The sequence below is a fragment of the Piliocolobus tephrosceles genome, chromosome 16 (genome assembly GCF_002776525.5).
Source record: "Piliocolobus tephrosceles isolate RC106 chromosome 16, ASM277652v3, whole genome shotgun sequence".
NCBI classification, from domain to species: domain Eukaryota; kingdom Metazoa; phylum Chordata; class Mammalia; order Primates; family Cercopithecidae; genus Piliocolobus; species Piliocolobus tephrosceles.
Genome location: NC_045449.1, coordinates 74,899,738 through 74,924,104, shown reverse-complemented (window position 1 = coordinate 74,924,104; position 24,367 = coordinate 74,899,738). Strand labels below are relative to the sequence as shown.

At 64.4% G+C, this 24,367-nt stretch overlaps 1 protein-coding gene across 6 annotated transcripts in view; it reads left to right on the top strand.

Moving 5' to 3' along the window:
• Window positions 1-23,607, top strand: part of AATK (apoptosis associated tyrosine kinase) — a 48,850-nt gene extending 25,243 nt beyond the window's left edge. For 4 of the 6 annotated variants that reach the window (XM_023211591.3, XM_023211593.3, XM_023211594.3 and 1 more), the window contains exons 2-14: window positions 6,596-6,729; window positions 9,849-9,993; window positions 12,482-12,561; window positions 13,098-13,216; window positions 13,343-13,430; window positions 14,401-14,534; window positions 15,958-16,042; window positions 16,124-16,245; window positions 17,638-17,787; window positions 18,156-20,757; window positions 20,875-21,040; window positions 21,363-21,557; window positions 22,457-23,607. In XM_023211591.3, the coding sequence (XP_023067359.2) occupies window positions 6,596-6,729; window positions 9,849-9,993; window positions 12,482-12,561; window positions 13,098-13,216; window positions 13,343-13,430; window positions 14,401-14,534; window positions 15,958-16,042; window positions 16,124-16,245; window positions 17,638-17,787; window positions 18,156-20,757; window positions 20,875-21,040; window positions 21,363-21,557; window positions 22,457-22,497 (4,061 nt within the window). In that variant the 3' untranslated portion in view covers window positions 22,498-23,607. The remainder of the gene's footprint in view (window positions 1-6,595; window positions 6,730-9,848; window positions 9,994-12,481; window positions 12,562-13,097; window positions 13,217-13,342; window positions 13,431-14,400; window positions 14,535-15,957; window positions 16,043-16,123; window positions 16,246-17,637; window positions 17,788-18,155; window positions 20,758-20,874; window positions 21,041-21,362; window positions 21,558-22,456) is intronic. The other 2 variants (XM_023211595.2, XM_023211596.3) reach the window with 2 other exon arrangements.
• The last annotated feature ends 760 nt before the right edge of the window (window positions 23,608-24,367 follow it).

Sequence of the window (24,367 nt, the reverse complement as noted above, 5' to 3'; positions counted from 1 at the left end):
GCAGAGTGAGACTCCGTCTCAAAAAAAAAAAAAAGAAAAGAAAAGATAGAGCGGGCCCAGTGGCTCATGCCTGTAATCCCAGCACTTTGGGAGGCCAAGGCAGGTGGATCACCTGAAGTCAGGAGTTCGAGACCAGCCTGGCCAACATAGTGAAACCCCATCTCTACTAAAAATACAAAAGTTCTCCAGGGGTGGTTGTGGCAGGTGCCTGTAATCCCAGCTACTTGGGGGGCTGAGGTGGGAGAATCACTTGGAATGGGGAGGCGGAGGTTGCAGTGAGCTGAGATCATGCCACTGCACTCCAGCCTGGGTGACAGAGCGAGACTGTCGAAAGAGAGGGAGGGAGAGGGAAGGAAGGGGAGGGAGAGAAAGAGAGAGAGAGAAAGAGAAAGGAAGGAAGGAAAGAAAGGAGAGGAGAGGAGGAAAAGCTGGCGCCAGAGGCCTCTAGGGTTAGCCTGGGCAGAGTCCTTGAAGCCGACCTGGACCTGCCCCCTGCACGTCCAGGCACGTGTGCACAGCAGATGTGCCCTCGCCACTCCCACCTTTGGACCAGCTGGTGCCAGGCCTGAGCCACTGCATCTGAGTATGGCTTTGAGGATTGATGGTGGCCCTCTAGGGACCGGCCCAGCCACCAAGCTTTCTGTAGCACCCACCCTCGCTGGGCCTGTCCCGTGTCCCAGGAGGCACAGGGGTTGGGGGCGGATACCACAAAGGCTTTGCTGGGGAGCCGCTCAGAAGGGCCGTTGGGTGAGTTTCCTGTGGCCGCTGTGGCCACTGACCACAGATGTCATGGAGTCGATTATTGTAGGTTCTGGAGATCAGAAATTGAAAGTCACTCGCTTTCTTTTCTTTTGCGGGGTACAGAGTCTCACTCTGTCGCCCAGGCTGGAGTGCAGTGGCGCAATCTCAGCTCGCTGTAGCGTCTGCCTCCCAGGTAGCTGGGATTACAGGCACACGCCACCATGGCCGGCTAGTTTTTTGTATTTTTAGTAGAGACAGGGTTTTCACCATGCTGGCCAGGCTGGTCTCGAACTCCTAACCTCAGGTGATCCACCCACCTTGGCCTCCCAAAGTGCTGGGATTACAGGCGTGAGCCACCGCACCCGGCCAAAAGTCACTTTCATTGGCTACAGTCAACACAGTGGAGGCTGGGCTCTGGGGAGAGTCCACCCCTGGCCTTTTCAGCCCCTCGCATCCGCGGCTCACAGCCCTCACAGCCCCTATGGCCCCCATGGCCTCTGCTTCTGCAGTCACTTCTCTCGTCTCCAGTTCCTGCCTCCCTCGTCCAAAGACCCTCGGGATGACCCTGGCTCGCCTGGCAATCCGGGCTAATGGCCCCACCCCAGGTCCTTTCCTTAATCCCGCCTGCAAAGTTCCTTTTGCCATGTAGGGCACCCAGAGTCTCATATTTTGAGGATTGGGAGGTGGACGGCTCTAGGGCCGTTACTCTGCATACACCAGGTGCCCTCTGACCAAATCTAGGGAAATTTGAGAATCAAACTAAACAATTACAGGAACACATTACAGCTCATTGGAATGAAAAGGAGCTCCTAAGTGTGATGTAAATAAAGGGGAATGATAGTGTCTTGAGCACTAATATGAAAAAAGCAAGTGTGGGTGAAGGCCCTGTCCTCCCTCACAGTAGAGTGCTGACCAGGAGACGCGGCAGGAACAGTAGAAATCCTGTCACACCCGTAATCCCAGCTACCCGGGAGGCTGGGCGGGGAGGACTGCTTGAGGCCAGGAGTTCCCGGCTGCAGTGAGCTGTGATCGCACCACTGCATTTCCATCCGGACAACACAGTGAGACCCCATCTCTAAAACAGAAATAGAGTCATCCTCTGGGGGTCCCAAGAGTGGCCGATTCAGTGCCGGTGGACAAGGCTGGTGGACAGAGGACTCAAGGGCTGTGACGATCCTGGTGCATTTTACCCCACATGGGTGAGCCCCTGGTTCCTTGTGTGGACAGTGGCCGTAGGAAGCCACAGCCTGGACACGTGTGTGCATGCTGGTGTCACAGTGTACCCACCGCAGGCTCACACAGGCACCCTCCAGCCCAGCTGCAGAGGGGGCAGAACTGCGTCCATTCTCACCATGGCCAGGGGCACAGCCTTAGCAGGGCAGCAGAGGGGTGGGGCATCAGCAGGGGTCACCAGGGTTGGGCGGGGTCTGCTTTGAAGTGACCTTTCGGTGCGGCTGCTTTCTTGGGCTCTTGTAAGGCCTGCGGGAGGACCAGGGACTGCAGTATGGCCAGGCTGGGCTTGGAAGAGCCTCAGGGCCGCACGGTATGTATGGCAGCAGAGGGCCGGGCTTGGAAGAGCCTGGGGGACACTGTGCAGCGTGGGTGGTAGCAGAGGGTTAAACAGTGGGATGCTGGTTTAAATGGGCTTTCAAGAAGTTTCAGAAACAAAGTCATGTGCAACTTGTGTCTTCCTAGGCATAAGTTTCTGGGCTGTAAGGTCCCAGATACCCCTTCTCACATCTGGGCAGAGTGAGGCATTAATGAGCGAGACAGGCAAGCAGACCCCACAGAGGCCTCCCTACCTGCTAGTGGGGGCTAATCCCAAGGAAATAAGTGGGGCCTTCCGCGTGGCTTGTGGAGGGGCAGGCATGGCATCTGGAGCAGGGCAGTGGAGCTGGCAGAGCCGGGCCACCCTTTGGGTGTGCTTGTGACATCCCTGAGCCTCAGTTTTCATACTTGTAAAGTGAGGATGATGATACTGAGCAGGCCGGTAGTGGGGACTGAGCCAGGGGATGTGTGCATGTGTGCATTCATGTGTGTGCCTGTGGAGTTGTGTGTGCGTGTGTGGGGGTGTGTGTGTCTACGAGTGTATGGGTATGCGTGCGTGCGTGTGTACGCACATGTGTGCATGCATGTGTGGGTGTGTGCATGTACGTGTGTGCGCACGTGTGGGTGTGTGCACACACCTGTTTGGGTATGTCTGGATGCGTGTGTGCGCACACGTGCGTGTGCATGTGGGTGTGTGTGCACGTGTGTGGGTATGTTTGCACACGTGTGGGGGTTGTGCGCGCATGTGGATGTGTGTGCACGCTTGTGTGGGTGTGTGTGTGCATGTGTGTGGGTGTGTGCGTGTGTGTGTCTGTGTGGGGGTGTGCATGCACATGTGGGTATGTCTGCAGTGTGTGGGTGTGCGAGTGTGTGTGTGCGTGTGGGTGTGCGCACATGTGTTGGTGTGTGTGCCTGTGTTGGTGTGTGCGTGTGTGCGCTCGCATGTGTAGGTGTGTTCACGCATGTGTGGGGGTGTGGGCTCACATATGTGGGTGTGCACGTGGGTGTGTGCACGCACACGTGTGGGTGGGCATGTGGGTGTGTGCGCGTGGGTCTGCTCGTGTGTGGTTATGTATGTCCACACGTGTGGATATGTGTGTGTGGTATGTACACATGCATATGCACGTGTGCACGTCTGTGCATGACATTTATGTCTTGGCCCGTGTACAGTGTGTGCACACGGTCACAGGTATGGTTGTATGCATGCTACATGTGCATGTATGTTTCGCGTGTTTTCATGAGGTGTGTGTGCATGAATGTTTCATGTGTTTTCACGCATGCACATATGTGGGCACCTATGTGTGCTGGATTGTTACAAGTGTCATGGTGCCCAGGGTACTAGGCCTGGCCCTTGGCATCTGGGGTCAGAGCGTGGTCTGTCTTGCAAGCTGACAGCCAGTGGGGCCCCGACAGCAGGTGCCTCTGACGAGGGCACAGAGAAGGTTCTGGGAATGCAGAGGTGGCGGTGGGTGCATTAGGCTGTGGCTGCCAGGGTGGCCGAGAGCACGTGGGCCTGAGGGAGGCATCAACCTGCGGCCGAGAGGCTGTGGGAACCCCCTCCTCTGCCCAGGGTCCTCTCGTGGCCATGAGGACAGGGCCTGGACTCGCTGGTGTCCTGGACAAACCACCCCACTTCCAGGGGCCCCAGTGTCCTCATCTGCGAAGTGGGATGGTAGTAATTCCTTTTTTTTTTTTTTTTTTTAAGGCAGAGTCTTACTCTGTTGCCCAGGCTGGAGTACAATGGCACAATCTCGGCTCACTGCAACCTCCGCCTCCTGGGTTTGAGCAATTCTCCTGCCTCAGCCTCCTGAGCAGCTGGGATTACAGGCTTGTGCTACCACGCCCAGCTAATTTTTGTATTTTTAGTAGAGATGGGGTTTCACTATGTTGGCTGGTCTGGTCTCGAACTCCTGACCTCAAGTGATCCACCCAAAGTGCTGAGATCACAGGCGTGAGTCATCGCTCCCCACAAGGGTGGTGGTGATTCTGATGAGGGAGGGTCTCTGGGTGGAGCTTCGGACAGCCGCTGTCAGATGGGATCCACTGCGGCTTCTGCTGCTCTGGGCACGGGTAGGGGCTCCAGAAATCGGCCACTTCTGTGGATGTGGAAGCCCGAGTGTGCCGCCTCTCCTTGCGACCCTCTGGCTCTGGCTGGCTTGTGTGGCCATCCCCCACCCCTACACATCCACCTTCAGGGACGTGGCCTTGTGCTCATGGGCAGGTCTGCCCAGTGCCCCTGCCCACCTCTGCCCTCCACTGAGTCAGCACGTGGTGCTGAATGACCCCCCATGGCCGCCCAGCACCGGGACCGGGGCCTTCTAGAGGGGAGAGGGGCCTCAGCAGGGCCATGCCCCAGGGCCAGCTGCCTCAGTGCGGGGGAGGACGGGGGGATAGGGTCTTGGGGCGGGGGAGCCCAGGGTGGCTGAGGTGGGGCCCGAAGGGGAGGTTGAGGGGAGGCTGAGGTCGGGCCTCCTGGGGCTGCCGTTTGCCCGGCAGGTGGCCTGTCCAGCCCCGGGCTCTGCCAGCTCTGAGGACAGAAGTCCAGACCCTGGCCCCAAAAGGCCCCAGAGAGGTTCTTCCACTCACCCAGCGTGTCCCATGAGGGAAAGGCCCGCCAGGAGAGGGGCCAGGAGGGCGTGGGCGAAGGTGGCAGAGGGGTGTGGACTGATGCCAGGCAGGCACCAGATGGAGCCTGGGAGATGGGCACCATGGCAACGCGCAGTCCCGGAAGGCACTGGCTGCTTTGGAAGGCGGGGCCTGCTGAGTGCCTGTGAGCCTCTGCCTGTGTTCCTGCCGTACGGGTGTGAGAATACAGGGGGGCTTACCTGGTGTGCGGGGTGTCCTCACACGCATGACACGCACGCACATCCTGGAAACCTTGCCTGGGACGACATCGGTTCACGGCCCCACCCGTCGGCTCTTCTCCGCCTGCGGCACAGTTGGTTTCCTGCCCCAGGAACCCGGGTCTTGCTTTGCCGGCTGCCCCTGCCTCCTTGTCCCCACAGCCCTGTCTGGTCCTCACTCCAAGCCGTCCTGGGTCCTCTCTTCCTCGTGTGTGGGGCTGGGGAACAACCTGGAGACCCGAGCAGGAAGCCCAGGGTGCCCTCACTGTCTTCTAGCTCACGCCACCTCCAGGCAGCCTTCCCAGATGCCCCGTTAGCCTGCAGCCCTCAGGCGAGGTCAGCTGTGCCACCTTGGGCAGCCCTGCCCCCGCTGACCCTGTTTCATCGCTGGTCCAATGGGGTAGAGATGACAACAGCTTTGGGGGTGTGCTGGGCCAGGAGATGGGGTGTTGAGGGGTGTTAGGAGCTGGGGAGCTGAGAAGCTGTAGGTGCTCAGTGGCAAGAGGCACTGGGGGTGGCTGGGAAATCTCCAGGGCCACGTGGAGGACAGCCAGACAGAAAGCTTTTAGGGAAGGGCACGGATTGGAGCTGGGTGTGGTGGGACGGGGCAGGCCCAGGGGATGGAGCCAGCGGGTCAGGGTGCCTTCCCCTGCCCAGGGGACACCCAGGCTGGTCCCCACCGTGTCATCCTGTGGGCAGCAGATGGACCGAGCTTCCTCGAAGGCGGGCTCAGCTCAACTGTCCTGATTTAGAAGCCGGGCTCAGCTCAATACTTGGGTGGCGGGAGGGATGCTTACTGTCAGTTTCCCTCTGAGATGAGGGGCTCCATGGACCAGCAGCTGCAGAAGGGGGTTTCCCCGCGGTTCCCAGGACAGAAACAGCACCAGAGGCCTGGCCGTGGGTTTGGCAAGGGGACAGCTTGGAGGCGCCAGGTGGCACGCAGGAGAGCAGCACCACCTTCTCAGGGACAGTGAGGTCCCCGCACCTCAGAGGCTGGAAGAGCCTTGAGCCCTCGCTGTCCGGAGCCTGATGCGTGGCCAGCAGATAGCAGCCAGCAACATGGTCTCCTGTGTTTGAAGAGTCCATGTCCCCTTCCCAGTCCCAGAGGGGCCAGGTGGGGTGACCGGCATCTGGGAGGGAGATGGGGGTCCCCCTGTAGCCCCTGAGACCCTGACTTCTCAGAGGGGTATCTGTGAACCCCAGAATTGGGAACTGGGCAGGCTCTGGCCACTCTGCCAACCCCATGTCCCTCTGGCAAGGCCAGGGTGGCGTCCAGGGACTGGCTGCAGGACTGCAGGCACTGGCCACCTGCTCGCCACACTGTGAAGTGTGGGGTCTGGGGCGAGAGGTCAGGGTGCTGAGGCCCAGCCTGGACTGGGGCTGCGGAGCCTGGAGCAGGGGCAGGGGCAGGGGCCTGGCCGGCCCTCAGCCATGGCCACGCTCACCGCGCTGCTCTCCTGCAGACGGCGCCCCGCTCAGCGAGCTGTCCTGGCCATCCTCCCTCGCCGTGGTGGCTGTGTCTTTTTCCGGGCTCTTCGCCGTCATCGTCCTCATGCTGGCCTGCCTGTGCTGTAAGAAGGGCGGCATCGGGTTCAAGGTGAGGCCTGGGGGCTGCTGTGGGATCCCGCAGGCAAGGCCTGTAGCATCCACTTGATCCTGAGCTTCTCTCCTTCCCGGGGCCACCAACGTGGCTGCTAGGTGGCCGTAGTCGCTGTGGGGCCACCTGGGGACCACGTGGACCCTGGTCCAGGGACTCCATAGCTCCTCCTCAGGAACCTGCCCCAGCTTCCCTGACTTTGAAGCCCTCTGTTGGGGCGTGATCTGATGCTCCCACTCCAGCCTGGGGTTGGGCTTGAGCACTCATGGAAGCTGAGGACGGCCTTTCAGGGGGCGTCGGGGCCTCTGGAGCTGGTGTGGGAGGGGGCTTGCTCCCCTAGAGGCCCCTGACTCCTGGTGAAGGAGCTGCCTCTGCAGGGGGCCCTCACATCCCTCCGAATTCAATCTGCAAAGGGAAGTCCGGGCCGCCCAGACAAGCTTCCGGCACAGATACCTTTTCACCGGTTGAAGTCCCCTTGCCCGGGGTATCTTCTGCCCTCTGGAGGGGGCGGCGTGTGATGCTGGAGCCCTGCCTGCTGGTTAGGGAGCATCACCAAGGGCAAGGCCTGGCCTCACTAGGCTGCCGTTCTGGAGGCCCCCTGCCAAGGACAGGTGCCGAGCACTGCTCCTCCCCCTGTAAACCCCCAGCCCACTTCCCGCTGGAACTCTGAGCAGCAGGGAGGGCCAGGCAGAAAGAACCCCGGCCGGCACTGCCCACCCCTCCCGGAGTCTCCATGGTCCCGTTTCTGCTGATGAGCAAACGACACCCTGGCCTGGACCTCTGGTGGTTCACACAGCCAGGGGGTCAGCCCCATCCCTGGGCCAGAGGTCGGATTCTTAGGCCAGGAGAAGTCAGACAAGGAGGAGGGTGGAGGCTTGTTCTGCAGCGCGCACAGCACCCCGTCCGTATCTCAGGGGCGCTTTCCTACGAAGTGACCCATGCCCCCGCCGGCGTCACCCCTCTTGGAGACAGGCCCAGAGTCCTCCCTGCCCCGGTATGTCATGACGCAGAGTGGGCCAAGGAGCGGGCCCTGCCCGCCTGTCTCGCTGGCCTGGAAGGTGACGGTGCTGAATGTGGCCTTTTTGCCTTTTCCAAAGGCCACATTTTCCAGCCCGTTCACCCTTCCAGAGCCCTCTGAGGTGGCCTAGCCCCGTCAACCAATGAGCAGCTGCGGGCCTGGGCGGCAAAGCTGTGGCCCCAGGCTGTGGGGTCTGCGCTCCTGCCCAGAGCCCCTACCCTGCCCTGGGGACGTGCCCCTGGACCAGCTGCTGGCACCAGGGGCCGGGCCAGGCAGCACTGGCGCCTTCCTGGGGATCCTGAGGCCAGAGCCTCAAGGTCTTGGCGGGGGCGGGAGTGGAGGTGGGGCCTGGGTGGGGCATGTGGGGCTATTGTATCAGTGGCCCCTCCTTGGGGCACTGTAAGAACAAGGCTCCAAACAAGGGCTGGCCACAGCTCCTCCTCCTGCGCCCTCCTCACCTCCTTGGGAACATGGTGCCCGGAACATTCCAGCGCCAACGTGCCTCTGGGAAGTCCTGCCTCCACACTGGGCTCCCTCCTGGGATCTGGGGGCCTGTGCCGGACTCCCTGGTGGGGAGCTGTGCTGGGGGAAGGGGCTGGGCAAGCCCCCAATGCTGACCCTGTGCTACCTGATTGCACGCTGCATCGGCAGGACCCGGCCGGCCCCCGGGCAGCAGGTAACGCCTGGAGCCCGGGCCCGACCGCAGGGAGAGATGGCATCTGTGACCCGGGCTCCTCTACAAAGCCCAGATGGGCGGGGCCAGGGCTGGGATTGGAGGGCCAAGAGGGGGCTTCTGGGGTGGTCTCCTGGGTCCTGGGGAGGGGGAGTTGCCCACACAGCACCTGCATCCCCCATCCCTGTGTGCTCCAAAAGTGCAGGCTGGGCCAAGCTTGCGGGAATACCAACAGAGCCACCCACCCCTCTTTTTGCAGCCCAGGGAAGGGAGGCGTCCCCAGGGTCACACGTAGTGTGTGAGGAGCCCAGACCTCCCCTCCCACTGCACTTGCCTGTCCTCGGACTCACCAGCCCGGGTGCTGGCCAGGATCCAGCTGGAAGTCCCTCGACCCATCCGAGCCTCAGTTTCCCCACTGGGGCACTGGGAGTTGTGAGGAGGCAGGGAGGCTGTACCGAGTGCTCAGGGACTGCGGCTGTCACTGTGCCCGGGGCCGTTGCTTTCAGCTGGCCCAGGACTTTGGAGACTTCGGCTCTCAGAGCAGGAATGTGCCCTGGACTTGGGGGTGGGGTCTCCCCTAGACAGGTGTGGCCTCTGCATTTCAAAATAGCAGCCTGGCAGGGAGTGGCCCAGCCCTAGGCTGCACGGGGCCAGGCTCTTAAGGAGTCCTGGGAGCTCCAGAGGTGGTGCGACCACCAGGCAAAGGTCCAGGGCCGTCGGGGTGGATGGCGGTGGCAGGTGGGCTGCCCAGGGTGAAGATGGCCGCTGGGTTCCCAGGCACCCGGGAATGCTCCTTGTCCGCGCAGTGTGGGGGTTGCTTAGTTGCTTCTCCCACAGGACTGTGGGACAGGGGGCGATGGAATTCCTGTCCCCGAAGCTGCCCCATGGGAGGGTGGAACCCCAGGCAGGGCCCAGGGTGAGGGGCTGCTGGGGATGCGGGTGGTTGAGAGATGTTGGGGGCTGATTCTGGATGGGCAGGGCCAGCTGGCCTCAGTGCCCTCACCTCTGTCCCTTGGTTCCCTGCCTCTAGGCCCTCAGGCCCCAAGGTGGGGCTCAGCCTGGGCTGCCCACCAGGGAGGGATGGGGGAACTGAGGCCAGGCCAAGGCGCTGGTGCCTACAGCTCATCGCATCCTTTCTGGAGTCTGAGATGGGTCCTCTTGGCTCTGGGATCTGCCTCTGGCCCCTTATGGGACAACTGAGCCCCTGGTGGGGGGCGTGGGGGGTCAGCAAGAGGAGACAGATAGAAGGGCAGTTAGCAGGGGTGCTGGGCCGTTGGCCTGCAGGGGTGGGGGCTCCAATTCTGGGCCAAGTACCCCCTCCTGTCCTGCCCTGGGGGCTCGGCCCTGGAAGAAAGGGGCCTGGAAAGGCCCAGCCACACCCTTCCTGGACCTGTGAAAAGCCCTGCTCATGCCCGGCCCGGCCCGCAGGAGTTTGAGAATGCGGAGGGGGATGAGTATGCGGCTGACCTGGCACAGGGCTCCCCGGCCACGGCGGCACAGAACGGGCCCGACGTGTACGTCCTGCCACTCACGGAGGTCTCCCTGCCCATGGCCAAGCAGCCTGGGCGCTCAGGTGAGGGCTGGGTGGGGAGACAGGGTGGCCTCCGTCTGGGGCCCAGGTGCTGGGTGTTGGGCGTGACCTGGGGGAGCCAGGGAGACCAGAAGACTCAGCTCTGGAGTGGGAGCAGCACAGGGCTGGGAGTGGCCAGTGGGGTAGACGCAGTGTGCGGCCCTGGACTCCCTGTGGCTGCGTCCCAGGCTGTGCTGTGGGGCCAAAGGTGCATGTACCCCTTTTTCCTGGGCCTGGGGGCCGGCCAGGGGTTGGCAGGGTCTGGTACAGCCCTGGGCCTCCAGCCTCCCCTGCCCAAGGGCTGCTATGCACTGGGGCAGGGGTGGGCACTGGGGCAGGGGTGCGGGCTGTTTGGTCCTGGACACGGCCATGTGCTGGGGCAGGGACTCTTCTACAGTCCAGGGATGCTTGACCCCAGATTCCTGCCCCCTTGAGCGCCAGCCCTTCAGGGACACGGGCTCCATTGTGCATGGCGGGAGGAGGGGCCCTGGTGGGGCCCCTGTGGGCGGGTGGTGAATCGGCCTTTCACTCAGGCTGGGGGGAGGGGCCGAGGGGTGGGGCTGACCCAGGAGTGCAGGTGCAGGCAGGGCCCTCGGCCACAGCCTCGTCTGCCCCCATCTTAGGGTCCTAGGCCGACCACTCACACGGGGTGGACGTGCTGGGGGAGGCTGGGGGTGAATGGCCAGGCTTCAGGAACTCCCAGCTCTGTCCTGGAGCCTGGGTGGTGGGTGGGGGTCCCTCCAGAACCTTGAGATCTCAGGCCCCCTCCCAGCAAGCTTCTCGCCTGGGGCTGCCCCCATCACTGCCCACCCCCAGCTCCTCTGGGAACACAGGCTGGAGGGGTGTCAGGCCAGTGGGAGGGGCCCCTGCCAGCCCTGTTGGGGCTCTGTTGGCACCTGGGCCTGTTACCACAGTGCCATGAAGGCTGCCTCACCTGCTCTGAGCTGTGCCTGGCTGGACCCTGAGAGCTGGCTCTGAGCCGTGCCTGGCTGGGCCCTGCGAGCCTAGCCTTCATCGTGGCAGCCTGGCACCCAAGGCACTGGTCTGGGACCTAGAGAGGGCCCCCAGCCCCCAGCTTCGGAGCCAGGGCCTCAACGCATCCTACTCTGCCCCGTCTCCTGGAGGACAGGTTCCCAGTTAGGCAGGAATCAGGGCTGGCATTTGAGCTGTGAGCACATCTGTGGCCGGGCGTGGAGGACTGCAGCCACCCACTCAGCGCACGAGGCCCTCTGACATTCCCAGATGGCTGCGGGGGTCCCTGAGCCCTGTGCTGACCTTGCTGGGAGCTGCCAGGGACCATCCAAGGGGGTACTGCCCTTGGGTCCAGGGACAGGTATGTGCCTGGCCCCTGCAGATTCTCCGAGCCACCTCTGGAGTACTGTCCTGGGGACTGGGGTCAGCAGACAAGGACCTGGAAGAAGGCAGTGGTTACCTGTTTCTCTACCTTGGCAGCCCTGGTTTCAGTTTTCCGGGGGGAATGTGCTTCTAGAGAGGAGAGAGACTGGGGTGAGGCCAGAAGAGCAGCCCCAGAGGTCAGCGGGGAGGAACCTGGGCAATGGCCCCACCCGCTGGGGACTGCGGAGAAGGACGGCCGCCCGCTGCCTCCGGCGGTGCCCAGGGCCTCTGGACTGTCTCAGCACCCGTGGTCAGGACCCCACACTTGCTCAGGGACAGTGTGGGCCTGGACACCCCAGGGTGAAAGAGGGCTGTCCAGACAGGCTGGGCTCGGGACACAGCGCCCGGTGGGCCCACATGCCCTGCCCCACCTCTACGTTTTCTGGGTCTCTGGGCCCTGGAAGGAGCCCCCTCCCCCTGGGCTCTCCTGGCAGCTGGGCTCAGACCCAGCCCCGTCAGCCCTCTGGGCAGTTGGCGTGGGAGCAGAATTCGGGGAATCCCTCGGGGCGTGGGCAGGCATGAGTGGGCTCTGCCAGCGCTGGCCCCTTCCTCCCGGGCCTCAATGACCCTTCCTCCCGCTGACCTCACCCGGCCTGGCCCTCGGGGAGAATGGGCCAGTGTGCTCCGTGCAGGGTTGTGCCAAGCAGCCCCCAACAAAGGAGCCTTTGGTGTGCCTGGCGTGGGATGCCAGCCTGCGGCAGGGTGGGGGTGGGCCGCGCCAGTGCCCTCCCTGTGCCGTGGCCCCAGCCTCTCGCTCAGCCACACTGCCTGCCTGGTACAGCCCATGTGGCGGGTCCGGCTCCAGGTCCTGCTGTCCCTTGCCCAGCTATTCCAGTGGCTTCGGGCACCTTCTCCAGACCTATCCAGAAAGATGCCCGGATGGAGCCTGCAGCTCCGTGGCTTTTCTGGGAAGCAGCGGCCCCTGATCTCGAGAGACCCTGGCTCCTGATACTAGCCCCAAGGTTGCCAGCTGGTGCTGGGGACTCAGGACAGTTCCCCAGAACAGGCCAAGCGGGCAGTCCCTCCAGGGGCCAGGTGAGGAAGCTGGGGGGCGCGAAGGCCGCACCGGGTCCCTGACCCCCCTGCTTGGTTACAGTGCAGCTCCTCAAGTCCACGGACCTGGGCCGGCACAGCCTCCTATACCTGAAGGAAATCGGCCATGGCTGGTTCGGGAAGGTATGTGTCCCACCTGGGAGAGAGGGTTCTCGCCTGGTAGGCAGAAGGGACACAGGGATGCAGACCTGCTCTCCTGGGAGCCACCGCAGCCCCGAGGGTCCCTTCTCTGGCCCCTGGGCCCTGCTGGATCCCTCCTCAGGGAGGTCCTCAGGGTCTGGCTGCAGCCCCTTCTCCCTAGGGGGTCCTGCGGTCAGAGGTACCTGGGGAGGGGCCCTGGGAGGGAGAGGAGCAGGCTCTTGGTCCTGGCCTTCCCCCGACCCTGCCTAAACGAGACAACTGGGTCCCTCTTCCTCACTTCAAACCTCCAGAGAGAGAAAGAGAGAGAGGGCAGCGGGAGACCTTGGGGAGAGAGTAACACGAAAGACTCAGAATATTACAGCCAGAGGATCGCTGGGAGGGGTCCAGAACCCACACCCTGCACTGCAGTGAATGGACTGGGCATAGGAGGAGAAGGGGCCGGGGCGGGTGGGAGAAGAGTAAGGCCTGGAAGCCGGGGCCTGTGGAGGCGGAGCAGCCGTGGGGGACGCTGTCCACAGGTGATCCTGGGGGAGGTGAATGCTGGCGTCCGCAGTGCCCAGGTGGTGGTGAAGGAGCTGCAGGCCAGCGCCAGCGTGCAGGAGCAGATGCAGTTCCTGGAGGAGGTGCAGCCCTACAGGTGGGAGGCCATCGGGCACAAAGGCCCACACTGTGCGACCCCTCCTCCCCCTCCCCTGCCCGGCCCGCCTCCCCCTCCCCTGCCCCCGCTCCTCCCAAGTCAGGGGCCGCCTGTCCACTCCTGCAGGGCCCTGAAGCACAGCAACCTGCTGCAGTGCCTGGCCCAGTGTGCCGAGGTGACGCCCTACCTGCTGGTGATGGAGTTCTGCCCGCTGGTGAGCTGCTGCCCGGGGGCCTGGGGCCTTTGCTGAGCCGGGGCTCTCCCTTGCCCTGCCAGCGTCTGGTGCCACCCCCTCCCTGGGGGCCTCACATCCTCCCTAAAGCCAAGACCCAGGGACCCTGCCCCACCGCCTTCCAGAGGAGGCCATGGGGAGAGGAGGCCATGGGGAGACCCAGCCTCCCTGGGGAGGGACTGTGGGGGCTGGGCACAGGACAGGCCTGGCCTGGGACTCCCTGCACCCCTGGGGAGCTGCCAGCTGCTTGCTCACCTGCCTGTGTGCCCTGTGGTTCAGGAGGAGGCATCCTGGGCCAATTGGGGGGCTACTGCTCCATTGGGGCTCCACGGCCTGACTCAGGCTTGAGTTTGTCATGGGGGACTGGGGATGGCCACTTCCCCAGGCTGCCTGGAGTCCTGGGCCTGCCCGTCACCACCCCACCGGGGACCCACCCCCGCCAGGGACCTGCCCCCCACCCCCTTGCACATACACAGCTCCTGCACTGAGCCGAGCCTGCCCGCAGCTGGGCTAGGTCACCTGCTGGCTTCCCTTGGGACAGGGGCCCTCACACACTGGTGTCTGGACTCCTAACGCTGGCCCTCCCAGGAGCTGGGCTTTCGGCAGGTCAGGGGCTGCCGACCAACCCTCGACCACCAGCCCCAGGCTCCATCAAGCAGATCCACCTGGGCCCTGCGTTTCTCTCTGTACCACAGGCCAAGGGACTCCTGCTGCCCAGGGCTGGCTGAGGGGCAGTGGAGAGGGAGCCTTCAGTCCAGCCCAGCCCCGGTGGACACAGCCCCTCTCCAGGAACTGTTGGGTGTCAGCCACTGTGCAGGGTGTGGGGCTGCTCTGGGCAGCTGCTGTCCGTCAGCTGTGGGTAGGGGTGGAGGAGTTGGGGAGGTAGGCAGGGACCTTCCAGGGTGGCCAGTCCCCAGTCTGCTGGTGACTGCGCCATGCCCCCTTTCTGCAGGGGGACCTCAAGGGCTACCTGCGGAGCTGCCGGGTGGCGGAGTCCATGGCGCCCGACCCCCTGACCCTGCAACGCATGGCCTGTGAGGTAGCCTGCGGCGTCCTGCACCTGCATCGGAACAACTACGTGCACAGGTGAGGGCGGGCGCGGGCCAGTGGCCAGGAAGCCCTAGGCCAGGGCCCCTCCCTGCTGTAACCCTTGGACTGGGGCCCTCTCTGTGCCTCGGCCCCTCCCCTGAAGGAAGGGCATAGGGCCGGGTCCTGCCGCCAGGGGGTTGCGAGGACTGGCCAGGTTCATCTCATGCAACATCAAACAACCACTATGCAAAGGGATTTCATGATGTTTTTGAAAAATTGGGAAGACAATGGTTTGACACCCACTTTGCAGGTTTAGACGAAGAAATACGCACTGTCAGGCTGGCCTGTTCTCTCCCCGAGGCAGTCAGCCACCACCCTGCAGCCCCACGCCAACCCCACGCCAACCCCACACTCTGTCTCCCTCAAGTCCCAAAGGGAGGGCTTAGCAGGCCCCGCTTCGCAGAACCCTGGAGGGAGGGTTCTGTCCTGCTCGGGCCGGGACGCCCAGCCCCTGGGGCCCCGGGGGACGTGCTGGAAGAAGTGGCGAAGGACATGTGGCCCCGCCAGCCCCAGATGCCGCACGGCCATCCTCTCCAACAATATCCTGGTGCTGAGTGATGACTCAGGTGACTCCAGCATCAGTGATTTTGTTGAAGAGGGTAGCTGCCAGCCTCCCGACCTGCCCGCCGAGCCCCAGCTGCCCTGCCCCCAACCCCACCCCACCCCACCCCATAGGCCCAGGACACGTGGGCCTATAGCAACCCCCAGCACACAGACACGGGCTTACGTGGGAAGGGACAGCCTGGGTTGGGCTCCGTCCCCACCCTAAGTCCTGAGCACAGAACTAATACCACAGGTGTGGTAATGTCTACCCAGTATCCTATGCCTCCGCACACCCACGTGACCAGCCAGGCAGGGGGTCAAAGCCAGCAGCCAAGGCAGGCTGGGTTGGAGGTAGTGCCAGGGGTAACCCGCGTTCTCTGCAGACCCTACCCAACCCTGGGGCCAGTGGTGGCTCAAGTGAGAGAGAGCTCCAGCTCTGAGTAGGCATGGCAGGGCTGGGCCCTGAAACTGGACTCTGGCAGCTGGCAGGACCCCGGGATACTCCAGGCCTCAGTTCCCCCATCAATTCCCACCTCCTGGGGAGCTGAGGGTGATGGTGTAGTAGGGCTGGGAGGAGAGGGTCCTAGAGAAGCGTGGACGGGTCCAGGTGGGTTCTGGCAGGTCCTCACCCTCTCCAGGCCCCATCCTCATCTGCATTGTAACATTCGAGGCCCACGCACACGGTCCCTCCCCAGGTCTCAGGGCTGGGCACAGGATAGGGCCCTAGGCAGGGGTGGGTGGTGGCAGCATCTCCAGTGCCCCTTCCGGCCTGGGCTGTGAGCCATCCAGGTGTTGGCAAAGGACCCCTGTGCTGGAGTCCCCGACCTGGCACATCCCACTGACCCTGCCCCGCCCCCGCCCATGACCCTGCCTGCAGCGACCTGGCCCTGCGGAACTGCCTACTCACAGCTGACCTGACGGTGAAGATCGGTGACTATGGCCTGGCTCACTGCAAGTACAGAGTGAGTGGGGTGGGCTGCGCTGGGCTGGGCATGAGGGGCGGGGCCTGCGCCGGCAGGGGTGACCCGTCCCTGTGCCAACAGGAAGACTACTTCGTGACCGCCGACCAGCTGTGGGTGCCTCTGCGCTGGATCGCACCGGAGCTGGTGGACGAGGTGCACAGCAACCTGCTTGTCGTGGACCAGACCAAGAGTGGGAACGTGTGGTGAGTGCAGCCCTGGTGGCGCCGTGAGGGGCTGAGGCCGAGTGCCACCCGCCCACCCATGTCAAACCATGGCCACGAGTAGTGAGGTTGGGGGGCTGCCGGAGCCACCTGTAGTGGCCGCACGCCAGCAGCCCAAGTGGCTGGTTGGGTGGCGACCCCACACTGGTGGAGACACTGGCCTGACAGCGGCACGAGGGACCCCTGGGCTGACACCCACCCATGGTGGGGTCAGAGCACACATACGGGGCCAAAAGCCAAAAGCCCGGCCTCAGCATGCTGGGGGGTCTGTCCTGGGATGGGAGACTTGGTGTGCACCTGTGCCTGGGGAGACGGTCCGGGCGGGGTGTTGGCTGCCTTCAGGGGAGTGTAGGTCAGGCCTTGCCAGGCAGAGGAGGTGACAGTGGGGGTGCTGGAATCTCCCACAACCGCAGCCTGGAGGCCCCCATCCTGAGCACCCAGCACGGACTGTTCATTCCTACCTGGTGTAGCCTCTGAAGGGGTGGGGCCGAGCCGCTCAGGGTAGTGGTCTGCCCCGGGGTGGGCGCCCCTTCCCGCCCTCACCTCTGCTGCTTCCCCCGCAGCCCCCACCGCTCCCAGGCTGCGGTCTGGCCGCCTTCTGCTTCTGGGGAACTCTCAGATCCCATGGGCCAGGCTGCCTCCCTGAGCTCTCGGGGTCTCCCCTAAGCCACTTGACTGTGCCCCATCATGGACGCTGTCCCCTCCTCACCTCTCCACCAAGGCCCCTTCCTGGCCTGCCCACCCCACTGCACACTGGCTGGGGTCTCCTGTCACAGGGCTCTGGCCAAGGCCATGGTGACGTCTTGCAAAATCACCTCTGTCTCACTCTGCAGCCTCTTGGGACAGCCAGGGACCAAAGTGGCTAGGTGAAGCCACAGCCTACGGGAAGGAGACCCCAGTTGCCCTACCCGCCCACATGCTCTGTGCACCCCTGCCTGTTCCCTGGCCCTGCCCATGCTGGCCTGAGGCGTCCCCTCTCTCCCCCTCCCTCAGTCCCCTGCCGATGTTGGCCTTACCCTGCCTCGGGCTCCACATCTGCCCTCCAGCTCCGCCAGGGCAGCTCCCACACTGGGCAGTGTCTGGTCTTCAGTGCATCAGTGAATGAATGAATGAGTGGACAAGCAGATGGATTTGGCCAGCCTGGCCTTTATGTGCAGGCTCCACAGGTGCTCGGCTTGGGCCTGGCCAGGTGCACATTCTGTCTGCTGAAAGCAAGGGCTGTCCTCAGGGAGGGGCGGCTGGTGTGGTGCCAGGCCCTGGTCCTGAGGCACTGGCGTGATGGCGGGAGCTGCCCCTTCGGCACCCCAGGGATCCTGCGCGGCCCTTGCTGTGGCAGGCTGTGCCCAGCCCTGACTCACGGCTGTCACCCCACAGGTCCCTGGGCGTGACCATCTGGGAGCTCTTTGAGCTGGGCACGCAGCCCTACCCCCAGCACACGGACCAGCAGGTGCTGGCGTACGCGGTCCGGGAGCAGCAGCTCAAGCTGCCCAAGCCCCAGCTGCAGCTGACCCTGTCGGACCGCTGGTGAGGGCCCCACCGCCCCGTCCCGGACAGCCAGGCCGAGATGGGGTATCCTGACCCCCAGGCAGAGGCGGCTAACCCTGACCCCCTGGGGTTCCAGCCCTCCCTGGTCTCCCCTCTCCTCTGATAGGGCCTCTACCCACCAGCTCTGCACCCCTGTGTGCAGCAAGGGAAGGCTTAGGGGGAGTGCCCAACCACCTCCTGCTCCCACGCCGCTGGGCCTGCCTTGGCAGATTTGGGGCATCACTCGAGTGGGAGATGCCCTTAACGTCCCCAAGACACTGGGAGTTAGAGGAACCCCATCCCTGCCCCATGGACGCGTTCCTGGCCAGCGTTGCCTCTGACGTGGCCCCCGTGGGACCTCCTCACAGGTACGAGGTGATGCAGTTCTGCTGGCTGCAGCCGGAGCAGCGGCCCACAGCTGAGGAGGTGCACCTGCTGCTGTCCTACCTGTGTGCCAAGGGCGCCACCGAAGCAGAGGAGGAGTTTGAGCGGCGCTGGCGCTCTCTGCGGCCCGGCGGGGGCAGCGTGGGTCCTGGGCCTGGTGCAGCGGGGCCCACGCTGGGCGGAGTGGTGGAGCTCGCTGCCGCCTCGTCCTTCCCGCTGCTGGAGCAGTTCGCGGGCGACGGCTTCCACGCGGATGGCGACGACGTGCTGACGGTGACCGAGACCAGCCGAGGCCTCAACTTTGAGTACAAGTGGGAGGCGGGCCGCGGCGCAGAGGCCTTCCCCGCCACGCTCAGTCCGGACCGCCCCGCGCGCCTGCAGGAGCTGTGTGCCCACGACGGCGCGCCCCCCGGGGTGGTTCCGGTGCTCAGCGCGCACAGCCCCTCGCTGGGCAGCGAGTATTTCATCCGCCTAGAGGAGGCCACGCCTGCCGCCGGCCACGACCCCGACTGCGCCGGCTGCGCCCCCAGTTCACCTGCCATCGCAGACCAGGACGAGGACTCTGATGGCAGCACCGCTGCCTCGCTGGCCATGGAGCCACTTCTGGGCCACGGGCCACCCGCCGACGTCCCCTGGGGCCGCGGCGACCTCTACCCTCGCGGAAGCTTGGCGCGGGACCAGCTCTGCCCTTCACGCTCGCCCTCGCCCTCTGCGGGGCCCCTGAGGCTGGCGGAGGGCAGAGCCAAGGATGCAGACTGGGGTGTGGCTGCCTTCTGTTCGCCCTTCTTCGAGGACCCACTGGGCACGTCCCCCTTGGGAAGCTCAGGGGCGCCACCGCTGCCACTGACTGGCGAGGAGGAGCTGGAGGAGGTGGGAGCGCGGAGGGCCACCCAGCGTGGACACTGGCGCTCCAACGTGTCTGCCAACAACAACAGCGGCAGCCGCTGTCCAGAGTCCTGGGACCCCAGCTCTGTGGGCTACCACGCTGATGGCTGCTGCAGTCCAAAGCAGACCCCACGGGCCTCCCCTGAGCCGGCATACCCCGGGGAGTCTCTGCTTGGGCTGCAGGCAGCCTCCTCTGCCCAGGAGCCAGGCTGCTGTCCTGGCCTCCCCCATCTATGCCCTGCCCAGGGCCTGGCACCTGCTCCCTGCCTGGTCACACCCTCCTGGACAGAGGCACCTGGTAGTGGGGGTGACCACCTGCAGGCAGAGCCCAAGCTTGCCACGGAGGCTGAGGGCACTGCCGGACCCCGCCTGTCCCTTCCTTCTGTCCCCTCCCCATCCCAGGAGGGAGCCCCACTTCCCTCAGAGGAGGCCAGTGCCCCCGACGCCCTGCCTGACTCGCCCACGCCTGCTGCTGGTGGCGAGGTGTCTGCCACCAAGCCGGCCTCCACCCTGAATGGTGGTGGCAGCTCCCCTGAGGTGGAGGCACCCAGCAGTGAGGATGAGGACACAGCTGAGGCCACCTCAGGCATCTTCACCGACACGTCCAGTGACGGCCTGCAGGCCGAGAGGCCGGATGTGGTGCCAGCCTTCCGCTCTCTGCAGAAGCAGGTGGGGACTCCCGACTCCCTGGACATCCCGTCCTCAGCCAGTGATGGTGGCTATGAGGTCTTCAGCCCGTCGGCCGCTGGCCCCTCGGGAGGGCAGCCCCGAGCACTGGACAGTGGCTATGACACGGAGAACTATGAGTCCCCCGAGTTTGTGCTCAAGGAGGCGCAGGAAGGGTGCGAGCCCCAGGCCTTTGGGGAGCTGACCTCAGAGGGAGAGGGCCCTGGGCCTCAGATGCGGCTCTCCGCCTCCCTCAGTGGCCTCAACGAGAAGAACCCCTACCGAGACTCCGCCTACTTCTCAGACCTGGAGACTGAGGCCGAGCCCACCTCGGGCCCAGAGAAGTGTGGCGGGGACCAAGGTCCTGGGCCAGAGCCGGGCCTGCCGAGCACTGGGCAGCCATCTGCGCAGGCCTCCCTCAGGCCTGGGGTTCCTGGGGAGGCACAAGGCTCTGGCCCCAGGGAGGTGCTGCCCCCACCGCTGCGGCTTGAAGGGTCCTCCCCAGACCCCAGCACCTGCCCCTCGGGCCTGGGCCCAGAGCCTCCAGAGCCCCAAGGCCCAGCCGAGGTGCTGCCTGGGCCCAGCCCCAGCTGCTCCCAGTTTTTCCTGCTAACCCCGGTTCCACTGAGCTCAGAAGGCAACAGCTCTGAGCTCCAGGGGCCCACAGGACTGTTGTCAGGGCTGACTCCACAAAAGCCGATGGCGGGCCCAGCCACCCCCAGAGCCCCACTCCGACTGGCTCTGCCTGGCCTCCCTGCGGCCTTGGAGGGCCGGCCGGAGGAGGAGGAGGACGGTGAGGACAGCGACGAGTCTGACGAGGAACTCCGCTGCTACAGCGTCCAGGAGCCTAGCGAGGACAGTGAGGAGGAGGCGCCGGCGGTGCCCGTGGTGGTGGCTGAGAGCCAGAGCGCCCGCAACCTGCGCAGCCTGCTCAAGATGCCCAGCCTGCTGTCCGAGGCCTTCTGCGAGGACCTGGAACGCAAGAAGAAGGCTGTGTCCTTCTTCGACGACGTCACCGTCTACCTCTTCGACCAGGTGGGCCGCCGCCGACCGGTGTCTGCTCGGGGCTGGGGGTCGCGCTTCCGCAGGAAGGGGTGGGAGCGGCCGCGACTCCTGGCGGCCAAGCCACCTGGTGCTCTCTGATCCCTCCAGGAAAGCCCCACCCGGGAGCTCGGGGAGCCCTTCCCGGGTGCTAAGGAGTCGCCCCCCACGTTCCTTATGGGGAGCCCCAGCTCTCCCAGCGCCCCCAGCTCTCCCAGCGCCCCCAGCCCGCCGCGGCAGGCTGATGGCTCCCCAGATGGCTCCACTGCAAAAGAGGGTGAGCCGGGGCGGGGCCGGGCCCACGATGTCACGGGAGGTGGGGCCTGGTCCGTGCCTTGTGGGAGGCGGGGCCTAATGTGTGACATCATGGGAGGAGCACCTGGTCCTTGACGTGTGGGAGGCGGGCTTTGGCCCGTGGCGTCATGGGAGGCCGCTTTGGTATGTGACGTCATTGAAGGCGGGGCCTGATCCGCGCCGCATGGGAGGTGGGGCCTGGGCCCGTGACATCATGGGAGGCGGGGCCAGGTCCGTGACTGTGGGAGCGGAGCCGGCCCGGGATCCCAGGCTGAGTGCGAGTGACATCGCCACCTGGCTTGCAGGTGGCGGGTTTGCGTGGGACGACGACTTCCCGCTGATGCAGACCAAGGCAGCCTTCGCCATGGCCCTGGACCCGGCCGCACCCGCTCCGGCTGCGCCCACGCCCGCGCCCTTCTCGCGCTTCAAGGTGTCGCCCGCGCCCACATCCCGCTTCTCCATCACGCACGTGTCTGATTCAGATGCCGAGTCCGTGAGAGGTGAGGCCCGTGCGAGGCAGGGCACAGAGCTCCGAGGGTGGGGCCCCTCCGTCTAGGTCCCTGCCGGGGCCGGGCCAGCCCCGCCCCGCCCCACCCTACCCCACCCCACCCCTTCCCGGCTCCAGACCTAGCCTGGACCCCGCCTGGACCCCACCTGGCCCTCAGGCCCCTGCCTTCTCCCTGCACCCGGCTCTCCTTTGCCTGACCCTACCCACCAGACCTGCGGCAGGCAGCCCCTCCCACCAGAGAACCTTACCAGCGCCTGCAGACCGACGCCCCACGGTACCCAGGTGGAGCCCTGCTGGGGGCCTCAGCCATCACTCCCGGCCATGCCCCCTCCAGTGTCCACCCCATCCCAGGCTGGGCTCATCTCTGCCAGGTGTCCCTACCCCTACAGCCCCTGCCCACGTGCATGACAAGTGTCCACCTCCTCGAAGGCCCCCTGCCATCTCTTCCCTCCCCTCGGCAGACCCATTATTCCCTAGCTGTCCTGGCCTGTGGCTGCAGCCTTGGGGGAAGGGCCTGTCAGCCTCACCCCTGGCGCAGGGTGCCCCCTGCGTGGCAGAACAAGCACACAGGTCACTAGGAGACCACTACATGACCCTGGCCATCCCCTTCCTGTTCAGGCCTCAGTTTCCCTGTGTGTAAAAGAGGACTCGGAGGCATTTGCTGAGCCTTGTTGACCTGGGTCCAGTGATGCAGGAATGGGAGAAATGGGTCCATCTCCTACTTACACACAGCCAGATCTGCTGCAGGGAAGGGGCCCGGGCTGGCCCACAGCCCCTACTGGCCCGGCCTGTATGTGGGCCAGGGATGGAGGCCAGGTGGGAGTTGCAGGGGAGGCAGGCAGGCCCTGGTGTCTTAGGACCCTGTGTTCACTTTGTCGTCCTGCTTGCCAGGCCCTGCAGCAGGTGCCGGGGGTGAGAGTAAAGAAGCTTGAGACCAGGGCAGCTCCTGCTCCTCGAGGCTGGCGTCACCAGAGCCCCTGCCAGGCAGCAGCGAGGATGGTGACCGAGAAAGTGGGGACCATGTCCTGGTGGCTGTTGGCGGCAGATTCGGGTGCCTCTGCCCCACATGGTGTCCTGGAGAAGCCCGAAGGATGAGAGGCCCTGGACAGTGGATTGGCCATGCTCCGCCCCGGAGGCAGAATTTGGGCTTCTGGGTTTGCTGCTAGCCCCTCGGGACGCCTGGAGTCACAGTGGATGTCTGTACACACACACCGAAGAGGGGCCAGTGCCCCTGGGCACGGCGGCCCCTACCCTCTGCTCTGCCTGCCGCTGCCGGCTGCCTGGCCTCAGAGGTCCCATATGCCCCGTCTGGTGGCTCCTCCGGTGTCCTCACAGGACACTTGACACAGGATGAGGCATGGCTCCGAGACACTGGCAGGCTTGTGAACCTCCTCCCACCCCCTGCGCCCCCATCCTTGCCGGGTTCCTGGTGGCTCAGGGCAAGGAGCAGCCCTGGGCGCCTGTGTCAGTCCCGTTTCCTCTGCCCTTATCTCGAAGTCTGTGGCTATTTCCCCTTCACTGACTCAACTAGACCGGTAAGCCCACCCTTCCCACAGGAAATGGGCTGTTCCCACCTGGGTCCTGCTGTGGCCACCGTGGGCAGCCAAAAAGATCAGGGGTGGAAGGGGCTTCCAGGCTGCGCTCCTGCCGCCGTGGGCCCCGTTCTAGAGGTGCCCTTGGCAGGACCGTGCAGGCAGCTCCCCTCTGCAGGGCACTATCTGGTCCTGGGCCCCAGCTGCCAAAGGAGAGTGGGGGCCATACCCCGAAGTCAGTGTTGGGGGGGGTTGGCTCCTGCCTACAGCCAGGGGGATGCTGGGGAAGAGGTGGAGCTGGGGGCGGGGCAGCGCAGGGAATATTTTTGTAACTGCTGTGGTTGGAGCGAATGAAAGTGGGGTGACTTTAAGTTATTGTTGCCAAAGAGATGTAAAGTTTATTGTTGCTTTGCAGAGGGATTTGTTTTGTGTTTTGTTTGAGGCTTAGAACGCTGGTGCCATGTTTTCTTGTTCCTTGTTTTTTAAGAGAAATGAAGCTAAGAAAAAAAGCAACCTTTGTGTGTTGTCTCCTGAGGTCTGCCGATAAAGTCCTGGACAGGAGGGGCTGTGCCATGGCTGGGGTAGGAACCTGATGCCACCCCTTCCTGGGGCCAGGAGGAAGCTGCCCTCTCTCCCCACTGTCCTTGGTACACCCTGGTGGAGGGGATGGTGTTCTGGCCCTGCTGTGTCTGGGGGTGCAGGGGCAGATCCCCACAGGTCTCCCTCCCTGCAGGCCGAGTTGGCCTGGTAGGGACGGGTGAAGAGAGTGGACCTACAGGCCTCTCCAGGACAGCCTCCTCCCTGCCCTTCTGAGGGCACTGTCTGTCCCTGGGCCCAGGGTGGAAGGCGGAGTCAGGAGAGTTGAGCACAGCTGGGCTCCCCTGCACCCTCTGCTGGTCGGCTCTCAACTGCCCTCCTGGCCTGCCAACTCTGCAGCTTCCTGTCCCCGGGCTGTGAGTGGCTGCAGGTGGGCGTGGGCTCTGCTGGAGACTCCTCCCCAGGTAAGGGCTGCTGTCACCAATGCAGCTCTCAGCACATTGTATTTCACCTAACAGTATCGAAGAACACAGATCTGCTAATGAAGTGTTAAAACCCCCAACTCCAGCAGAGTTTCCCAGCGCCTGCAGGAGTGAGTGGGGGTGGGGGAGGTCCACCCAGGAGTCCTGGGACAGATCCCAGGAGCGGGGAAGCCCCCACCTGCCAGCAGGTACTCTGCTGGTGACCCCGCACAGCACCTGACAGCTGGTCTTTGGCCACAGGAGAGAGCTGG